The sequence below is a fragment of the Bubalus bubalis genome, chromosome 10 (assembly GCF_019923935.1).
Source record: "Bubalus bubalis isolate 160015118507 breed Murrah chromosome 10, NDDB_SH_1, whole genome shotgun sequence".
NCBI lineage: Eukaryota > Metazoa > Chordata > Mammalia > Artiodactyla > Bovidae > Bubalus > Bubalus bubalis.
The window spans coordinates 12310527-12330965 of record NC_059166.1 but is presented as its reverse complement, the minus strand read 5'-3'; the positions used below and the strand labels follow the sequence as shown (position 1 = coordinate 12330965).

General features: G+C 43.1%; 1 protein-coding gene across 6 annotated transcripts in view; it reads left to right on the top strand.

Annotated features, from left to right (window-relative positions):
• Positions 1-20439, top strand: part of TIAM2 (TIAM Rac1 associated GEF 2) — a 231630-nt gene that overhangs the window by 136018 nt on the left and 75173 nt on the right. For all 6 annotated transcript variants that reach the window (XM_044924057.2, XM_044924055.2, XM_044924054.2 and 3 more), the window contains 3 exons: positions 7424-7609; positions 8647-8793; positions 13828-13899. In XM_044924057.2, coding sequence (XP_044779992.2) covers positions 7424-7609; positions 8647-8793; positions 13828-13899 — 405 coding nt within the window. The remainder of the gene's footprint in view (positions 1-7423; positions 7610-8646; positions 8794-13827; positions 13900-20439) is intronic.

Below are 20439 nucleotides of genomic sequence, written 5' to 3'. Positions count from 1 at the left end.
GTCCAGTTAGTACTTGATTTTCCTTTCCATTTAGTATTTTAAGCAAGTGAACAAAACAAGTGACTAAAACCGCCCCACCCTAAGGCGATCTTGGCCTCCTCCCGGATGGCTCCCTCTCCCCATCCTGACTCTCTCTGGGCCTTTCTCACCTCCCGGGGTCAGTTAGGAGCAGGGAGGTGAGACCCTGAAGGAACAAACTGTCAGCTGGTGGGTTTGGGACTGCTCTGGGTTTTGTGAACCATGGGCTCTGTTTTCAATATTTACTTAGTTTTTTTAATTAAAAAATATTTATTTATTTATTTATGGCTGGGCTGGGTCTTCACTGCCCTGCAGGCTTTGCTCTGGTTGCAGAGCAGGACCTACTCTCTAGTTGCGGTGCGAGGCCTTCTCATTGTGGTGCCTTCTCTTGTTGCAGGAGCACAGGGGCTCAGTAGCTGCTTCTCACGGGCTCTAGAGCACAGGCTCAGTTGTTGTGGCACATGGTTTTAGTTGCTCTGCAACGTGTGGTATCTTCCCGGACCAGGGATCGAACCTTTCTCCTGCATCTGCAGGTAGACTTTTCACCACTAAGCCACTAGGCAAGCCCTTGTGTAAAGTTTTAAAATCAAAAAAGGATGGATTGAGCTCAGACCACTGGAAACTGCAGTGAAGGGAACAAAAGGAACAAAACCTTGAGGAAAATATGATCTAGGGCTCTAGGGCATGTGGGTGGAAGCAGTACGGGGAACAGAGCATTGGAGTGTATTTGTGAAGGGGGTTTGAGGGAGACAAGGCCAGATTACCAGGGGCTAGGCAGGACAAGGCATCCTGCAGCAGGCCGGAGGGGGTGGCACATAGAGGAAGTGCTGAGGACGGGAAGTTAACATTCAGTTAGTTCAGACTCCGGGCCAGGTGAGCGTGCAAACTGCGAATTTGAAGAAGACGCTGTGTTTGCCCTCAGGGGGCTCCTGGTCAAGCAGGGTGATAGACAGCTAAGCACATAATTTTGACATAATAGAATGAATTGGGAGCAGATGATATTCCAGAGTGTTGTGAAAGACACATGGGGAGTTCAGCCTCATATGTAGTCAGGGAGGACTTCCTGGAGGATCGATGCTCGAATTGCTTCTCAAAGAATGAGGAGTTAATCAGGAGAGGAATAGCAAAGGGAATTCCAGGCCAGGGGTTGGCGTGAGCCAAGGCAGAGTGCTCTGAAATAATGCGGTCATCCTGGCAGTTTGAATTTTCAGCACATGATGGGTAAGTGGTGAGAGGTGAGGTGTAGCAGAACTGTCTTCTCTCTTCTCTCTAAGGCTGCAGGTTTTGCCCTTCCTCAGGTGCTTGGGCCACACAAGGCCAGAGTGGTTTGCATCTAACAAGAGAATCTGACCATCGGATTCCTGGGATTAAAAATCGCGCAGTGGCTCCCTGTTGCTTACAAGATAAAGTCCCTGATGACATCTCTCCTCCTTGACCTTTAGCTGCAACATCGAGCTTCCTGTGGGTTCCACTTCTTTCTTTGGATTTTCCCTCAGGCAGAGAGGACCCACGTGGACCACATGCCTACTTGCAGACTGCCCCGCCCCCTCCCCCATCATTGGACTCATCCTTGCCTGTCTGTGATGAAGGGTTTAGCTCCTCCAAGGAGCTGCCCTTGACCGCCCTCCCCACCCCTCCATCAGGGACCCTACTATGCTCTGATAATTCTCAGGGTCGCTCTTTATCTCACACACAGTTTTGTAATTATCCCTTTGTGTATAAGGTCACTCCTAGAATAAAATAAGAGCTCCTAAGGGATGAGTAACTGCCTCTCCCCACCATCTGTTTCCCTGGTACTTGGTTCCAGGTAGATCATGGACACACCTGTGTCTCCTTCCCTCTTCCCTGGGCTGGTCCCCACCCCAGCCTCTCACCAGCTCCTGCTCCTTTGCTTCGGGCTTTGCTCTTTCATTCACCAGTGAGCATCTCCTTTCCTGTCTCACTCTTCATCCTCATGGTTTCCAAGGCTACCACTCAGGACTCCTCAGGCCAGGATCCTGTGTGATTCTACAGTCACTCCACATGGTCAGGTTGTCTGTATCACCCATCTGATGGATGAGTGTGTAGACGCTGGGACAGATGCAGGAAACAGTCCAATGTCATCACACAGTGTCAAGTGTCTGAGCTTGAACACAAATCCACACTTCTAATGGGATCCAGCCTCGCAAAAAGATTTGTGAATCAGATTGTGCTTTGCTCGCCAAGGAACCAGGTGATGCACAGTTTTGTGTCAAGTAGAAATGAATCTTTAATTTGCTTGTTTTCTTAACTTGAATGCTTGAGCTTGATATGATGGGAAATATATTTATTATGAATGCATTTGTCAAGTGAATTTGATGGCATGTGAATATCTCAAAGGGAAAAATAAAACATAACCAATATTCTAAACCAGTAGCTGGTTGCTCTACCTACCAGTTAACTCCAGTGTTTTCTGTGTTACTAGCTGGGTTCTTCTGTGGAGGTCGGTTTTAGTGCTTGGAAAATATTGTATGGGAGTTTTTCAACTTACTCTGCCAAAAAAGGAAAAACTAATTATCTCTAAGGACCAACTTAGAAATGGACAAATGACTGAATACTGTGATCAAATGGCTAAACGGTAGAAAATATTTTTCTAGGAGTGTTGGGTGTGGCAGGAATGTACTTGTCATCTTTTTAATGCATCACTTATTCATCTGTTATTTTTAGCATTAGCCTTCATCTCCTTTCCCTCCCACTTTCTAGAGTGAACCATAGCCTTTCTGAGCTCATTAAATAAATATAGATGTATTAGCCATAAAGAGGAAATTTTTGCATTGTGTTTGAATCAGTGCTAAATAATGGGAGTTTTCCTCAATTTTTTTTATTAATAATTTTTCTTTTACAAATGAAAGAGAAAACTTCCTTTGCATTCATATTAATTTTGTGTTTTGTGCTAAGAAATGAAAGCTCAAGCTACATAGCAGTTGAGTTTTAATTTTCATGTCCAGATGAAATAAAAAAATGTCTAGGCACAATTCTCAGTAGAACGTAGAAAGAAGGGGGAAACTGTCTTGGTTTACAGGAACTGATGTGGGGCATTTTCATTTTTGATCATATTAGGAAAAAATCTCTAGAAATTCCCTGATAAATGTGAGATTGGATAATATTACTATTTTCATAATGATGAAGAAATTTTCTGAGGTAGCATGTATGATAGATACAAAACTGTCTTCTGTTTCTCTCTTTCGTTTAAAAACAATGTATCTTTATCTCATCCTTTGAGGGATAAAGGGATAAAAAACATGTTTTCCTTTTAGTTAATGTTACGTTGAATTTGGGCCAAACTTGAATATCAAGGCTGGTAGGAAATTGAGAGGCAAGATGTTCACCCAAATGAGAGAGCAGATAGTCTTACAGCTTCTCTACAGAACACCTGGGGATTTGTGGGGAGAAATATAGTTGATGATTAGATGAAAATTTAAATGAAAGTTGCAAAGTAATTACTAGACACCAGCCTTATGAGCAAGAAGACCTGGGCTCAGGGGCTGTGTTCCAAGTGCTCTGTGGAAGCCTGTTCCCACATGTTGTTCCCATTAGGATCAGCTTTGGGCCTTGGCCAGCCTGGAAGGGCAGCGTATTGTGAGACCCTGGTCAAGACATTGCCTTCCTGAGCCTCAGTGTCCTCTGCTGAGGAATAACGGCCTGGCAGCCCTCACTGCCTGTGTCCACTGGCATTCCCGGTATTACAAGATGTGTATTGAGCTCGTGGGTCTGGTATTTGTACTTCTCTCTTCTTTCCAATTAACCCAAGCACCTGAATCCATGTCCTCACCAGACTTTATCTGCATATTCTCTCATGTCCTTCTCTACAACTGCGGTGAGTCTATAGAAAGAAAAATCATTGTTACTTATCCAACCTCAGATCCTCATTTAACCTCTCTGACTGATTCTGTCCATAAAGAACCATGACCTTTAAAACAAGATAAGTATTGTCCTTACACATGCACTAGATGTGTGACTAATGATGGCTTACTCTGCCACAGAGCACTTTGGGAATGAAGGCGGTATTAGTCAGGGTTCTCCAGAGAAACAGGACCAATACGATGTGTAAAAAATATATTCATAAAGAGAGTCATTATAAGGAATGGGCTCATGTGAGTATGGAGATGGGCAGGTCCCAAGATCTGTGGTGAGTCAGCCAGCTACAGACCTAGGAGAGTGGACAGTGTGGTTTGCATCTGAAGCCTGGCAGGCCTGAGACCCAGGATGAGCCAATATTTCAGTTCTAGTCATCAAAAGCCAGGAAAGAAGCTGACACCCCAGTTTGGAGGCCCGTCACGGAGGAGGAATTCTCCCTTGCTTGGGGAGGGTCAGACCTTTTGTTCTAGCCAGGCCTTCTGCTGATTGGACGAGGCCCACCCACACGAGGGAGGGCAGTCTGCTTTACTTGGTCTATCCACTTAAGTGTTAAACTCATCCCTAAACTCTCTCATAGAAACACCCAGATTAGTGCTTGACCACACATCTGGGCACCTTGTGGCCCAGTCAAGTCGATGCATAGAATTAACCACTACAAAGGATGACAGCAGGAAACATCATTGAAATGGAAGTAAAGTCCTTTCTCATTTGCATTTTCTACTAAATTCAGATTAAAAATGCTCTCCATAATGTGCAGTATTGATTGAGATACTAGTTCTCTTGAAACATAGTCACATATATTAACAAAATTCTTGATCTTTGTAGGATCTGCTTTGGGCTATTGGAGTCTCCCAGCCCCTTCTTTCTTTCAACAAGCCTAAGCATCAGAATCCATATTCCTGCTATGAACTTACCTGCGTTTTGTCCCAGGGTTTTGAGCAGAGAGGTCTGGGTGTGCTAAAGATTACAAAATGTTTCTGACGGAATTTGGAGGTTCCCTGTGTATTGTTTAGGATGGAGCTGTCTTTTCTTTCCAGTGATGCTTTGATGTATAGTCATTTAAATACATTCAGTGATGCCTTTTAAAAAAAGCTTTGTAAACTGTAGAAGTCAGTGATAATATGAGATTGTCACCTTCCCTGATCTAAAGTGTTTGGCCTGGACCTGGGTTTTATTTTATTTGCTATTTTGTCTTTTTGTTCCTCTGTGGATGCTATGGGCTTCTGTATTGTCTGGTACCCAATAACTCGCTGGTTTCTTTTCCTTTCATACCTCCGCTCTCTCCAGAACACCTAAAAAGTATCTCATTAGCTGTTTCACATGGAGTTATAAATGAGAGATAGGCTTGAATACATTACCCAACCGAGAAATATCTGCATGTTATTAAAAGACAAAAGAATGCGCCTACAAGTGTGGATTTTCAGGTATTAGCTTGTAAAGATATTTGTGAGACAGAACTGGGAGTATAGTTTTTTCTGGGTATTATAGTTTCCAGTCGATGTAGTTTGTGGTTACATAATACCCATCCATTACTGCTAGAATCTAGAATTCTCTAATATAAGACTACAGAGAGATTTGCTGTTCAATTTGATCTGCCATGTTAATCTGAAACAGTGGTCCTCACTCAGGCTGGGCACCAGAATTGCTACAGATGCTTTTAAATTAAATGTCTGCTTTCCTGGCCCTCATACCTAATGAGTAGACTCATCAGGTAAAAACCTGGGCATTTTCGTTTTTAAAAGCCATCAGGTCATACTGGCATTGATTCAAGGCTGACGTTGGTGGGCTATTACATCACTGGCAAGGTCATACAGTGTCTTCAGTGAAGTTAGATTAGAGATTGAGATTTTTCAGTGCACTCTGAGAGATTTTGTTGTTTTGCTGACAAACTGTGATAAATCAACAAATTACTTGTTTAGATCTTGTAGCCATCATATTTCTTTCATGTAGAAAGGTGTGCAGTGATCTTCTTAAGAAATGGATACAGAGAACTTGGAGGGACTCTAAAGAGCACCCAGAATTTGTTCTGCCTTTCTCTGGAGAGAGGTGAGGGAAACAGAGTGTTCATTGTCAGAGATCCTTCAAAATATCATTTATCCAGGATCAGGGATTGACCTGGAAAGTGTACTGTGAAAGGTTAGGATCTGTTTGGGTGCAAAGCTTGGCAAAACTGGAGATGCAGTTGCTGCAAATGAAATGACACAGTTCTCACAGGAAATCGTTGTTAAGTCTTCACTACAGACCTTCCCTTGAATTTCGAGATTCCTCTGAACACTCTTCGAAGCCCAACTTTTGGTTCTGTTCTGAATCTCTGTGTTGGCAACTTCCTAGAGCCTTTCTTTGCCTATTCGTTTATGTCTAAATGAAGGTAATGTTTACATGTAATATACTTTGACATCCTTGGAAGAAGGGAGAGTGGCCCCCAGAGTTTTTATTTCTTTACCAATTTATGAATTCAGTTTTGAAGAATACATAGAAAGTTTTATATTGTAAATAATTATATATGTCTTAAAATTTTTTTTTTAATTTTTTTTGGCTGTGCTGAGTCGTCACTGATGCACGGGCCTTTTTTTTTTTCCCTCTCTAGTTGTGGAGAGTGAGGGCACGTCTGTAGTTGGGACACATGAGCTTCTGATTGTGGTGACTTCTCTTGTTGCAGAGCACAGATTCCAGGGTGCGCGGGCTTTAGTAATTATTCCCAGGCTCAATAGTTGTGGCATATGGGTTTTTGTTGCTCTGAGGCATGTGGGGTCTTTCCAGATTAGGGATTGAACCTGTGTCTCCTGAACTGCTAGGCAAATTCTTTACCACTGAGCCACCAGGGAAGCCCTGCGTGTTAGTCACTCAGTCGTGTCCGACTCTTTGCGACCCCATGGACTGTAGCCCACCAGGCTTCTCTGTCCATGGAGATTTTCCAGGCAAGAATACTGGAGTGGGTTGCCATTTCCTCCTCCAGGGAAGCCCTATAAGTGTCTTAATAAAGCTGTGTAGACGGTGATTCTTCCCCAGAATACTTAAAGTAGGAGTAAAAGCTCTGTTTGTCCTATGCCTGAAGTTCATCTGTTTTTTCTTGTTTCGTGAGTCATTCTGAGAATGTACAGAAATATGCAGACACTGCCTCCGTTCATCCCGCATCTGTTTGTGTGCAATTTGGTTATTCTGGTTTAAGATCAGAGGCTGTGAATGTAAATGTAACAAAGTGAAGTAACTGACTTAGAGTTGGGCATCCTGCCTTAAGCCAGTATGGTTTTCAGCACTGGAGTTCTCCAAAGGTTGTGCCCCGGCACTGTATCGGGACCACTGGTTTGGTTTTGTCTTTGGCCATCCTGATGAAGTACAGTGCTATCTTACCCCATTGGTTTTGGCGGGAGGGCTTGAGATGGGGCAAGCAGGGAAGGCTCATTTGAGCCATGCAACACCAGCTAAAATGATTTTTTTCCTTAAAGTTGCTGAAAGGGGTCACATTTTCAATTTGACCTGTGAAAACGCCTCATTTTTATTTGAATTAATCCTATTCTTGATTAAACAGATCCAGCAATGGGAGCAGAACCTGGAGAAGTTTCACATGGATCTGTTCAGGATGCGCTGCTATCTGGCCAGCCTGCAGGGCGGGGAGTTGCCGAACCCCAAGAGCCTCCTTGCTGCAGCCAGCCGCCCCTCCAAGCTGGCCCTGGGCCGGCTGGGCATCTTGTCAGTTTCCTCTTTCCATGCTCTGGTAAGTTTCCAAAGAAGGCGGTTCGGCGGCATGCAGGGAGCACTGCAGAAGCTCACCTTTCTCCAGCTGGTTGACACTCGGTTCTGCTGTGACTTAACCCAGTAACTGACCAGGGCCACCCAGGGACCCGGTGCTGGGGGAGGGAGGGTTGGCTTCCTGCTGTAGAGTGTCAGCTTCTCTGCTGCTCGTTCGTGGAATCCAGCTTCCAGGTGGTGCAATGGGAAGAATCTGCCTGTAAAACAGGAGACACAGGAGATGCAGGTTCAATCCCTGGGTCAGAAAGATCCCTTGGAGAAGGAAATGGCAACCCACTCCAGTATTCTTGCCTGGGAAATCCGTGGATGGAGGAGCCAGGGCTAAAGTCCACGGGGTCACAAAGAGTCGGATACAACTGAGCATGCAAGCAAGTACCCAGCTACTAAATATTCCTGTCTGCATCTGCGCTTCTGTCTGTCCCACCTCGTACAGTCAGAAGGGTGGAATCCCTGAGGAACAGTGACAGTGGTGTGAAGAATCGAAGGGCTGATTGAAGGTGCTTTGATCTGTTCTGCCGAGAGTTCCCCTGGGTTTTGTGAGATCGTTTCTGCGTGGGTGGCTTCTGTGGAAAGCATTGGCTCAGTCTGGGGTCTGAAGGTGGTTCTGCCAACCCTGCTGCCCACCCTGGAGAGATGTGACTGTGGTAGGTAGACTTACGTTATCTCCATAAGAGATCTCTGGTGAACGTGCCTCTGCTATGTCAGACTTGGAATAACTCGGGGGACTGGTCAGAACACCTGGAGGCTCAGATGGTAGAAAACCCGCCTGCGGTGAGGGAGACCTGGGTTCGATCTCTGGGTCGGGAAGATACCCTGGAGGAGGAAATGGCAACCCACTCCAGTATTCTTGCCTGGACAATTCCATGGCCAGAGGAACCTGGCGGGCTACAGTCCATAGGGTTGCAAAGAGCGGCTGATCAACTAACATTTATAGCAAGCACGGCTTATTCCTGTTAGGACATAACACACTTTATGATGTTTCTAAACTGTGTTTTAAATCAGGTATGTTCTAGAGATGACTCTGCCCTTCGGAAAAGAACTCTCTCGCTGACTCAGCGGGGAAGACACAAGAAGGGGTTGTTTTCTTCATTAAAAGGCCTGGACACACTTGCAAGAAAAGGGAAGGAGAAAAGACCGTCTATAACTCAGGTGAGTTGCTCAGCATGGGAGGGACAGTAGACCAAGCGGGAAATCCCTGATATGTTGTGAATCATAAATGTTCACCAGCCTTCACAATGAGATCAAAGTTGCTTCAAAGGGATGCAGTCTCAGCATTAACTCCCCCCCCCCCCCCCCCCAAAAAACACTCAAGTTGCTCACTCTCTTTTTGGCACTCCCAAAGAGGTATTCACACCTTACATCTGCAGCGCATGGGAATGCAAAGGTAAGACTCATCAGAAAAGCATCTGCACTTGTCATTGCCTCTGGGAGTAATTGTCATAGATTTTCTGTTATAATCGACATGTAAAATTAATAATAGAATAACAGCAACTGAACTCTGTTGATAGTGCCGGACGCTTTGCTGACCTCATCTGTATGACCCGAAGTAGGCGTTGTGTAATCACTTATCACAGATGAGAAGCCAGAGACAGGGAGAGCTGAAGTCACTTCCTTTCCTTGTTCCTGAGGCAGCTGAGAGTCAAGGCTGGGGCTTGGTCTACCTAGATCCTACAGCACTGGACCACTGTTGCTGCCTATTATCCTAGAAAGAGGATGAGTGGCTATTTAAACATGCCAAGTAAAAATAGCCTGAGCACTTATTGTTGAAAGGTGGCCCATGGACAGTGAATTGTTTGGGGAACGTTGTGATTACTCATGTCTGAAATATTTCCTAATGCTGCTAATACAGTATGTGATAATGATTTTTATGTTGCTGAGCGGTATGTTTTAGGATTATTATTTTTTGTAAGACTGTTGGAAAGATAAATTATCACAAAATGAGCTGCGCATTTAAGTGAATGGGGAAAATGTGATGATGTCCAAGGAAGTTTTTGTTTTTATTTCTGACAGATAGCTGTTATTCTGAATATGCTGGCAGAGAGGGTCACATTTTATCAACTTTATTCTCTAATTTTATATGGATATACACATTTAACTTGTGAAACAGTTTCATGAAACAAGTGAATAGCAGGGAGAGAATCAACTTCTATGACTTATCTATAACCCTAAAGCAATAAAGGTGGAAGTGGTAGGGAGTGGATTGGTTGATTGAAAGCAAAAATACATGCAGTCCTTTACTTGGCCACTATTTTTGTATGCTCACAATCAGAAAGGATATCATGTTTAAAAATTGTGATTCTGTTTGTACTTCAATTGTGAAATTAATCATTTGTTGGTTATAAATGAAAACATTTCTTCATTATGATTATGGTTAAAATCACTGCAGATAGTGATTGCATCCATGAAGTTAAAAGACGCTCACTCCTTGGAAGGAAAGTTATGACCAACCTAGATAGCATATTCAAAAGCAGAGACATTACTTTGCCAGCAAAGGTCCATCTAGTCAAGGCTATGGTTTTTCCAGTGGTCATGTATGGATGTGAGAGTTGGACTGTGAAGAAAGCTGAGCGTGGAAGAATTGATGCTTTTGAACTGTGGTGTTGGAGAAGACTCTTGAGAGTCCCTTGGACTGCAAGGAGATCCAACCAGTCCATTCTAAAGGAGATCAGTTCTGGTTGTTCTTTGGAAGGACTGATGCTAAAGCTGAAACTCCAATACTTCGGCCACCTCATGTGACGAGTTGATTCATTGGAAAAGACACTGATGCTGGGAGGAATTGGGAGCAGGAGGAAAAGGGGACGACAGAGGATGAGATGGCTGGATGGCATCACCGACTTAATGGACATGAGTTTGGGCGAACTCCGGGAGTTGGTAATGGACAGGGAGGCCTGGCGTGCTGCGATTCATGGGGTCGCAAGGAGTCAGACACGACCGAGCAACTGAACTGATACACCATTGGCTAATGCTGGGCTCATCTTTTTGAATTCAACTTCTATGAAGTTTAAATAATGTCTTTGAGACAAATTCTCATTTTAATCAAGATAGCAAATTCTATATAATTAAATGACAATAATAAGTATCTTGGTAATTTGCTTATAAAATGTTGACATTTAGCTAATTTGATATAAGCCTAATGTAGTCTTTACCCCATCATATATGGTAAATGTCCTTAATGTAAAATTTTATGAGAAGCAAAAGCATTTGGTTGAACATTTTTGTTTTAAAAAGATATGAAGCTAATTGTAGTGTTGGTATTTATATAACTCTAGGATGTTTGGCTCTAGGTGAGCGATCACACCATCGTGGTTATTTGGGTCAGTAAGACTTTTTTGTACAAGTTTTCTGTGTAATTCTTGCCACCTCTGCTTAATATCTGTTTCTGTTAGGTCTGTACCATTTCTGACCTTTATTGTGCCCATCTTTGCATGAAATGTTCCCTTGGCATTTATGATTTTCTTGAAGAAATATCTACTCTTTCCCATTCTATTGTTTTCCTCTATTTCTTTGCATTGTTCACTTAAGGCTTTTAAAAAAATTTTTTGTAATTGGAGGATAATTACGATATTGTGATGGTTTTTGCTGTACGTTGACATGAATCAGCCATAGGTGCAAATGTGTCCCCCGCCTTGAATCTCTTCGCACCTCCCTCCCCACCTCATCCCTCTGGGTTGTCCCAGAGCACAGGCTTTGAGTGCCCTGCTTCATGCACTGAGCTTGCACTGGTCATCTATTTTATATATGGTAATATACATGTTTTGGTGCTAGTCTCTCAAATCTTTCTTATTTCTCCTTGTTGTTCTTTGGAACTCTGCATTCAGAAGGGTATATATTTCCTTTTCTCCTTTGCTTTTCACTTCTCTTCTTTTCAAAGCTATTTGTAAGGCCTCCTCAGACAATCATTTTACCATTTTGCATTTCTTCTTCTTGGGGATGGTTTTGATCACTGCCTCCTGTGCAGTATTAGGAAATGTACAATGTAAAGTCAAGTGGGCCTTAGGAAGCATTACTACAAACAAAGCTAGTGGAGGTGATGGAATTACAGCTGAGTTATTTCAAATCCTAAAAGATGATGCTGTTAAAGAGCTGCGCTCAACATGCCAGCAAATTTGGAAATTCAGCAATGGCCACAAGACTGAAAAGAACAGTTTTCATCCCAATTCCAAAGAAGGACAATGCCAAAGAACTTTCAAACTACCACAAAATTGCATTATTTCACATGCTAGAAAGGTCATGCTTAAAATTCTCCAAGTCAGGCTTCAACAGTACATGAACCGAGAACTTCCATACATAAAAACTGGATTTAGAAAAGGCAGAGGAAACAGAGATCAAATTGCCAACATCTGTGGGATCATAGGAAAAGCAAGGGAATTTCAGGAGAACATCTACTTCTGCTTCATTGACTGCACTAAAGCCTTTGACTATGTGGATCACAACAGACTCTGGAAAACTCTTTAAAGAGATGGGAATACCAGACCACCTTACCTGCCTCTTGAGAAACCTGTATGCAGGACAAGAAGCAACAGTTAGAATGGAAATGGAACAATAAACTGGTTCCAAATTGGGAAAGGGGTATGTCAAGACTGTATATTGTCACCCTACTTATTTAACTTAAATGCAGAGTACATCATGCGAAATGCAAAACTGAAGGAAGCACAAGCTGGAAACAAGATTGCCGGGAGAAGTATCAATAACCTGAGACATGCCCATGATACCATCCTTATGGCAGAAAGTGAAGAGGAACTAAAGAGCCTCTTGATGAAGGTGAAAGAGAAGAGTGAAAAAACTGGCTTAAAACTCAACACTCAAATACTTAAATCATGGCAACCGGCTCCATCACTGCATGGCAAATAGATGAGTAAACAGTGGAAACAATGACAGACTTTATTTTCTTGGGCTCCAAAATCACTGCAGATGGTGACTGCAGCCATGAAATTAAAAGACATTTGCTCCTTGGAAGAAAAGCTCTGACAAAGCTACACAACATATTATAAAGCTGACAAAGGTCAGTATAGTCAAAGCTCTGGTTTTTCTAGTAGTCATATATGGATGTGAGAGTTGGACAATAAAGAAGGCTGAGTGCTTCTTTCAGAAGAATTGATGCTTTTGAACTGTGGTTTTGGAGAAGACTCTTGAGAGTCCCTTGGACTGCAAGGAAATCAAACCAGTCAATCCTAAAGGAAACCAACCCTGAATATTCATTGGGAGTACTGATGCTGAAGCTGAAGTTTCAGTACTTGGCCACCTGATGCAAAGAGCCGACTCATTGGAAAAGACCCTGATGCTGGGAAAGATTGAGGGCATTAGGAGAAAGGGGGTGACAAAGGATGAGACGGTTGGATGACATCACTGACTCAATGGACATGAGTTTGAGCAAATGCTGGCAGATAGTGATGGACAAGGAAGCCTGGCGTGCTGCAGTTTATTGCAAAGAGTTGGGCATGAACTGAGTGACTGAACAACGAATTTATATAACTGAATGCAGTTGATATTGTGTGTGCTGATTTGCTTCAGTTGTGTCCTACTCTTTGCAACCCTATGGACTGTAGCCTGCTAGGCTCCTCTGTCTATGGGATTCTCCAGGGAAGAATACTGGAGTGGGTTGCCATGCCCTTCTCCAGGGAATCGTTCTGACCCAGGGATCGAACTGAGCCTCGTGTGCCTCCTGCCTTGGCAGGCAGGTTCTTTACCACGAGTGCTGCCTGGGCTGAGAGCTGATGTACTAGGTATAAATGTTTAAATGGCCTATTCTTTAATGTTTAGTATTCCACTATAAAATCTAGAAGATAAAAACTGGAAAAAGAAATTATTCCTAGTTCCTCTACCCAGACACAACCACGTTTAATATTTAGCTCTATTTCTTCCTAATATTTTTTCTATGCACATTTAAAAAATAGTTATAAACTTGATTTTGGTGGCTTTGCCAACTCTGACTTCTGCATCTTCAGAAATATGTACTTCTTGCTAAGAGCAACATCAAGAAGAGCTAGGATGACCTGAACAATATGTATCATAGAAAGGTAATATATGTAGCCATATGGGAAGGAAAGAAAAGCAACTTCAAGTTAAAACTTTAGATGTAGTAGAGTTGTAAATAATACACATTTTTAAATACTGAGAAAGTAACTGCCAAATGAATATTGCAGAGCCACTTCATTAGTCTTTTTTTCTCCTGCTGTCTTTCAGATATTCGATTCCAGTGGCAGCCATGGATTTACCGGAACTCAGCTACCTCAAAGCTCCAATAATTCCAGTGAGGTAAGCAAGGTTGCTGATGGCAGCCGTCTTATTTTCCTTGGATGACAGAAATGCCAAGTTAAATGGGGCATGCTTAATCTTTATCTGAACCTATTGAAAATAAATTTGGAACTCAAATGGTGCCGAGTAGGTAAAAGGTGTTTTCAGAATGCCAGTTATTTTTGAAGGTATCTTAAACTCACGATAACTCCATCTTCAAAGTGGTATCAGTCAGGTCAGTCGCTCAGTCGTGTCAACTCTTTCAGCCCCATGGACTACAGCACGCCAGGCTTCCCTGTCCATCACCATCTCCCGGAGCTTACTCAAACTCATGTCCGTTGAGTCGGTGATGCCATCCAATCATCTCATCCTTTGTCACCCTCTTCTCCTCCCGCTTCAATCTTTCCCAGCATCAGGGTCTTTTCAAATGAGTCAGTTCTTTGCATCAGGTGGCCAAAGTATTGGTGTTTGAGCTTCAGCATCAGTCCTTCCCATGAATATAGCTAGATTGAAGTGGATTATAGCTAGACTGAAGTCAAAATAGCGACTTTCATTTATTTATCCCTATTCTTCGGGTAGTACTTACTGTCATTAGAGAATTTAGTGGATCCAAACTTGCATTTTCCTCTCTGAGTGTCAGGGGTCTTCACACATACAGTGCTTCACGCTGTGAATCAGCAGCCTTTGGTGCCTTCAGTAGAGTTGAGCACAGGGGCTCCGTCTAGTCCCCAGGACAGTTTCTGACTGAGCAAAGCCCAGAACCATTGCTGGATGGAATTCTGGGGTGGGTGAAGATGGTCTGGGTGAGCTCACGCCTCTTCTTTGTGTCTTTTTCAAATCTATACCTTCCAATTAAAGTTGTCTTTCGTGTCATTATTATCTTCTTCCTCACTAAATCATTGTATCTTGGGGTTTTATGCCCAATAACCCTCTAAACTATTTGTTGAGGCTCCAACCTGATTTTAAGGGCTTAGACACAATTTAATGTACTTTTACAGAAGTAGGCAATATTACATAACAAATTAATTGGGGTAATTCAGTGAATTGGCGATAGTTTGAAAGATCTGAGGAATGGCGGAGTGTTTAGACCATGTGATGGGTCTGGAGGGAGGTAAAAGAGGAAATTTCTGGTGATCTTAAAATATATGCCATAGACAGCTACCTCTTCTGCCTCCATGGGAAGTGGACCCAACTGTGAGTAGTGAGCAGGGGCTCAGTTCCATGGTTACTGTTGAACCACCTCTCATAGTTAAGCCCTGCCCATGGTGTCCTAAGATGGGGTAGAGAACCTCTGCTCAAAACCCTGCCCTCACCTCCCATACTCACAGCACAGGGGCTGCCAGAGGGCAGGTCAAGTGAGCTAGGGTGGCTATTCCGGGAGGCCAGGTCATGGGCACTGCTCCTGGCTGGTCTCCTTTTGCCGTGTGTGTGCTAAGTCACTTCAGTCATGTATGACTTTTTGTGACCCTATGGACTGTAGCCCGCCAGGATCCTCTGTCCATGGGATTCTCCAGGCAAGAATACTGGAGTGGGTTGCCATGACCTCTTCTGGGGGATCTTCCTGACCCAGGGATCAAACCCGCAATCTCTTATGTCTTCTGCATTGGCAGATGGGTTCTTTTCCACTAGCGCCACCTGATTGGACTGAGTGGAACTCTGAGGAAGCCACATCCAAACTTTCCTCTTTATAGATCATACCATCAAAATGGTAGACTTTTCATAATAAATGATTTCCATTCTCTGCCCTGTTATTTCTGTATACACTCAGAGCTTTTTTCAAAATCTGGATCAAATTACACAGTCTGCGAGAGATTTTACTTGATTAAAAAAATTGTTTGCAAGAAGTTGGACCCGACTTAGCGACTGAACAGCAACAGCAGCAAATTATATCATTATTATTTGTTTGCTTCTTCTTATCTTTTACTGTTGGTCATCCCACCAAGTATACATGTCATATCTCCCAGGCAAGTTTATAACTAGGATCTTTGATTATGTGTTGGGCTTCCCTGGTGGCTCAGCTGGTAAAGAATCCCCCTGTAATGCGGGAGACCTAGGTTCGATCCCTGGGTTGAGAAGGTCCGCTGGAAAAAGAAAAGGCTACCCATTCCAGTATTCTTGGGCTTCCCTGGTGGCTCAGCTGGTAAAGAATCCACCTGCAATGCGGGAGACCTGGGTTCGATCCCTGAGTTGGGAAGATCCCCTGGAGAAGGGAAAGGCTACCCACTCCAGTATTCTGGCCTGGAGAATTGCAAAGAGTCAGACACAACTGAGCTGCTTTTCACTTTCACTTTTGATTATGTGTATATTCTTAACCCATGACTCACTGCTAAGGATATAGTATTGCTTAATAAATTTGCTTATTACTTGTCTGTATCAGATGTAGCCCTTTAATGGTTGAGAAGAACTGTTTGATCTGCAGTAAAAGCCACATGGTTTTAAGGTCATATCTCTTCCAGCATTGTGATAATTTAAATTTCCTACTTTGAGAGTTTAGAAATTGTATCATCAAAACACTTTCTATTAACAGAACTTACGTTGAACACTGAAAATAAATTTTGGTAGTCATTAATGATTAGAATTAAGCTTAGTGCTTATTTAAATTGGGTTCAAATGACCAAATCATCTTCTTGTGATTTAATTAACAAGCCCCATTGGTGCTATAACCAGTGAGAGGGAAGTATTATTGCATTTGCTATTATTATTTTTTAAAGCATATATATTTAAAACATTTATCCCTATTTGTTTTAACTAAACATTGCTTCTGGATAGCAACAGTGAAGAAATTCCTTTGACATAGAGGGCTATTTTAATGGCGTGTCAATTATTTCTGTCCTGTAGTACTCAGATAACTAGGTTTAAATTGAGTAGCAGACAGAATGAAGGGTATTTGATTTTTTTTTAATATCTCTGGGACTTAAGATTCTGCCTGTAGCTGGTTGAATAATTAACATTTCATTCTACGAGTTTTTTTTTTTTTTTTTTCTGCTAATCATTCTTGGAGAATATTTATAACTTGCACAAACCATCTATTTGTAAATAGTGTGTTATGTCCATCAGCGTAACATAGAAAGGCAGTCATTCCTGAGTGCTGGGAGGGAGGAGGGGTCACGGGTATTTAAAAATATTCCATTCTAATCGGTGCACCGTGTAACAGTCCAACTGTGAGTCACCCTAATTTGAAATCTGTTAATGTTGGAATCCAGCCAGTCTTATTTGAGCGGTTTTTTTAAAGGACACTTTGGCCCGCCAAAAAAGTGAAAGCTTTTCCTAGGGTACTTCTTGGTGAGTAATAATACGTCTCAGTCAGAGTTTGAAGGGATGTGTTTGTTATGGAGATAGTGACAACAAATCCCCTGCTGAGGCTCTGGAAGGGAGCTACCCCAGAAGCATCATTGCAGATACCCTGGCGCCCTGGGCCTTGGCTCTCGCTCCTGGAAAATTGGCTTGGGGTGTCCCAACTTTCTGTGGCAGCGAGTGAATGAAGTATTGTCACACTAGTCCTTAGCTCCAAACTGGGGGAAAAAATGCTAATTTTTTTTTTTTTTTTTAATGGAAACTATGAATGAAACCGCTTACTCTTGACCATCACTCTGGTCTGTTTAAATAGAACATTTAGTCTGGAACCATACACAACAGTCGTACGTGCACAGATGGATGGTACATAGATAGGTCTTTGTCTCCCTTTCATATCAACTGATGTTTGGGCATCCACCCAAGAAGGAAACGAACACCTCCTCCTCTGTGACATTTTGCTGCTGTTAAGACAGCCAAGAGCATGGACGCCTTTTGTGTTCTTCCCTCATCTCACTTGCTAATAGACCTTCCTTTTATCAGCAACTGTGGTGTGGGCCCGTTTTGTGACGGCCAGATTGTGATTTTGCCACTCACTTCCCTTCAGAGATCCAAGTAGCAATTACGAGCCATTTGATCCAAAAGCATCTGCTGTGAGAGCCCACGGAGTTTCAATTTTCTCTCCTTGAGGCACACTGAGCAGAACTAATTTGACATGTGCTTTCAAGGCCATTAATGTGATGGTAATAAGAAATGCTTCTGTAGAAGCTGCCCTACCTGGAGGGCGGAAGTGATCTGCACACCTTAACGGAAGTGGCCGTGGCTGCAGTTCAGTGATTTACCGTTTGGTGGATGGCCACTCAGCACCGGGCCACATGGTGGTCTGGGCACCAGTAGTCACCATGGTTCCCTTGGGTTTTGGAGCAAGGGCTGATTCTCATGCGGTCTTCTACAGTGGCCACTGTTGAATTACAGTGGTCAAGCCTTTGTTCAGTCATGTCTGACTCTTTGTGACCCCGTGGACTGCAGCCTAGCCTGCCAGGCCTCTCTGTCACTCACCATCTCCCAAAGTTTGCCCAAGTTCATGTCCATCGCATCAGTGATGCCATCCAGCCATCTCATCCTCTATCGCCCCCTTCTCCTCCTGCCTTCAATATTTCCCAGCATCAGGGACTTCTCCAGTGAGTCAACTCTTCTCATCAGGTGGCCAAAGTATTGGAGCTTCAGCATCAGTCCTTCCAATGAGTGTTTAGATTTGATTTCCCTTAAGATTGACTGATTTGATCTCCTTGCTGTCCAAGGGACTTTCAGGAGTCTTCTCCAGCACCACAGTTTGAAGGCATCAATTCTGTGGTGCTCTGTTGTCTTTACCATCCAACTCTCACAACCATACATGACCACTGGGAAGCCCATAGCCTTGACCTTTGTCAGCAGAATCATGTCTCTGCTTTTCAGCACACTGTCGAGGTTTGTCATAGTTTTCATGTCTAGAAGCAGTCTTATGATTTCAGGGCTGCAGTCACCATCCACGGTGATTTGACTTGACTTGATTTATTGGTCAAGCCTAGTATGGTGTAATTCCATAATCCACACCAAACTTCAAAAGCGATCTTCTACATTGTTGATGGCCCTTTAAAGTTTATGTAGTCCCTTCAAATGCCCTTTCTCATGCCAGTCTCCTGATTTCTCTGTGGGGCTGGTGTGTAAAGGTGAAGAAATTGAAGCCCAGAGACATGAGCTAACCAGCCCTGACAAGGCTGGGATTTGACCCAGATTGTCTGTTTATTGTATTTTTGCTGGTTTGTCTGTCTCTTCTGAGAACTGGAAACCTTGAACTGGCTGACTGGAAGCTAATTTTGTGGGGAGGGAGGGATGGAGTGGGTGAAGGGGTATATGATAGTCTTGACAAGGGTAGCCAGCCAAGGACTTCTGGGTGGGGGTTTAAAAGATTAACGTAGCATCTTTAAGGATAAGCAGAGAAAAGTGTTTTCCAGACACGTCAACTTGCTGGGCTTGTTTTCATGATTCTCTATTCCTTTTATGAAAAAGAAGGTAAGAGAATATCTTATCTGACTCACTGAAAATGAAGCATGTGATTTCAGTGTAGATAACAGTGACCCTTAAAAGGATCAATCCAGTTTTTTTCCCCCAAGTAGGCAAGTCTTCCAACAGCCTAGGAAATGTATAAGCACCAAGTAGTCTTTTCTTTCTCTAGTTCTAATGAATCACTTCTGCATCCTTGGCATTCCTTTTGAATAGCCATATTTCACCTTTTTTTAATTTCTTAAACTTCTAGGCTGTGTGTATGTTACCCATAGGAAAAAAACTACACGTAAATTTTCACTCTAGGATCTCTTGAGAGAATCTGAACCTCCCCTAGCCTTGGTGTTGATAGACCTCGATCATTCAGTTTGACTTTAGGTCAGCAGTGTAGACTCAGGAAATGTTTCCTCAGAGCACATGTAGGCACAAAACCTTGTTTAATTGAATAGAATGTGAATGTTTCTTTGGTCCTTCGTCGTATCTTCTATTTGCCTGCATAGTTTTCTCTAGCCTAGAACTTCTCCATAGTAATCCTCTTTTAGTTTTTCTTCTTGAAACTTTAGGGAGGATTAAGAACTTAACACTGTGGAAATAGATTCTGCATAAGGCAATGAAAATGGGCAGCTCTTACCCTACAAGCCCATACGTGACTGAATTTCTCATTGCATCCAGTTCAACACCCATGGATTAGGTGTGTTCTGGGTGCAAGATACACTGTGTGAAAGGCTGAAGGATACACCATGTGAAGGGCTGAAGGATAAACTGTGTGAAGGGCTGAAGGACACACTGTGTGAAAGGCTGAGGATACACTGTGTGAAGGGCTGAAGGATACACACTGTGTGAAGGGCTGAGGATACACTGTGTGAAGGGCTGAAGGAAACAGACTGTGTGAAGGGCTGAGGGATACACACTGCGTGAAGGGCTGAGGGATACACACTGTGTGAAGGGCTGAAGGACACACTGTGTGAAAGGCTGAAGGACACACTGTGTGAAAGGCTGAGGATACACTGTGTGAAGAGCTGAAGGATACACTGTGTGAAAGGCTGAGGATACACTGTGTGAAGGGCTGAAGGATAAACTGTGTGAAGGGCTGAAGGACACACTGTATGAAAGGCTGAGGATACACTGTGTGAAGGGCTGAAGGATAAACTGTGTGAAGGGCTGAAGAACACACTGTGTGAAAGGCTGAGGATACTGTGTGAAGGGCTGAAGGATACACTGTGTGAA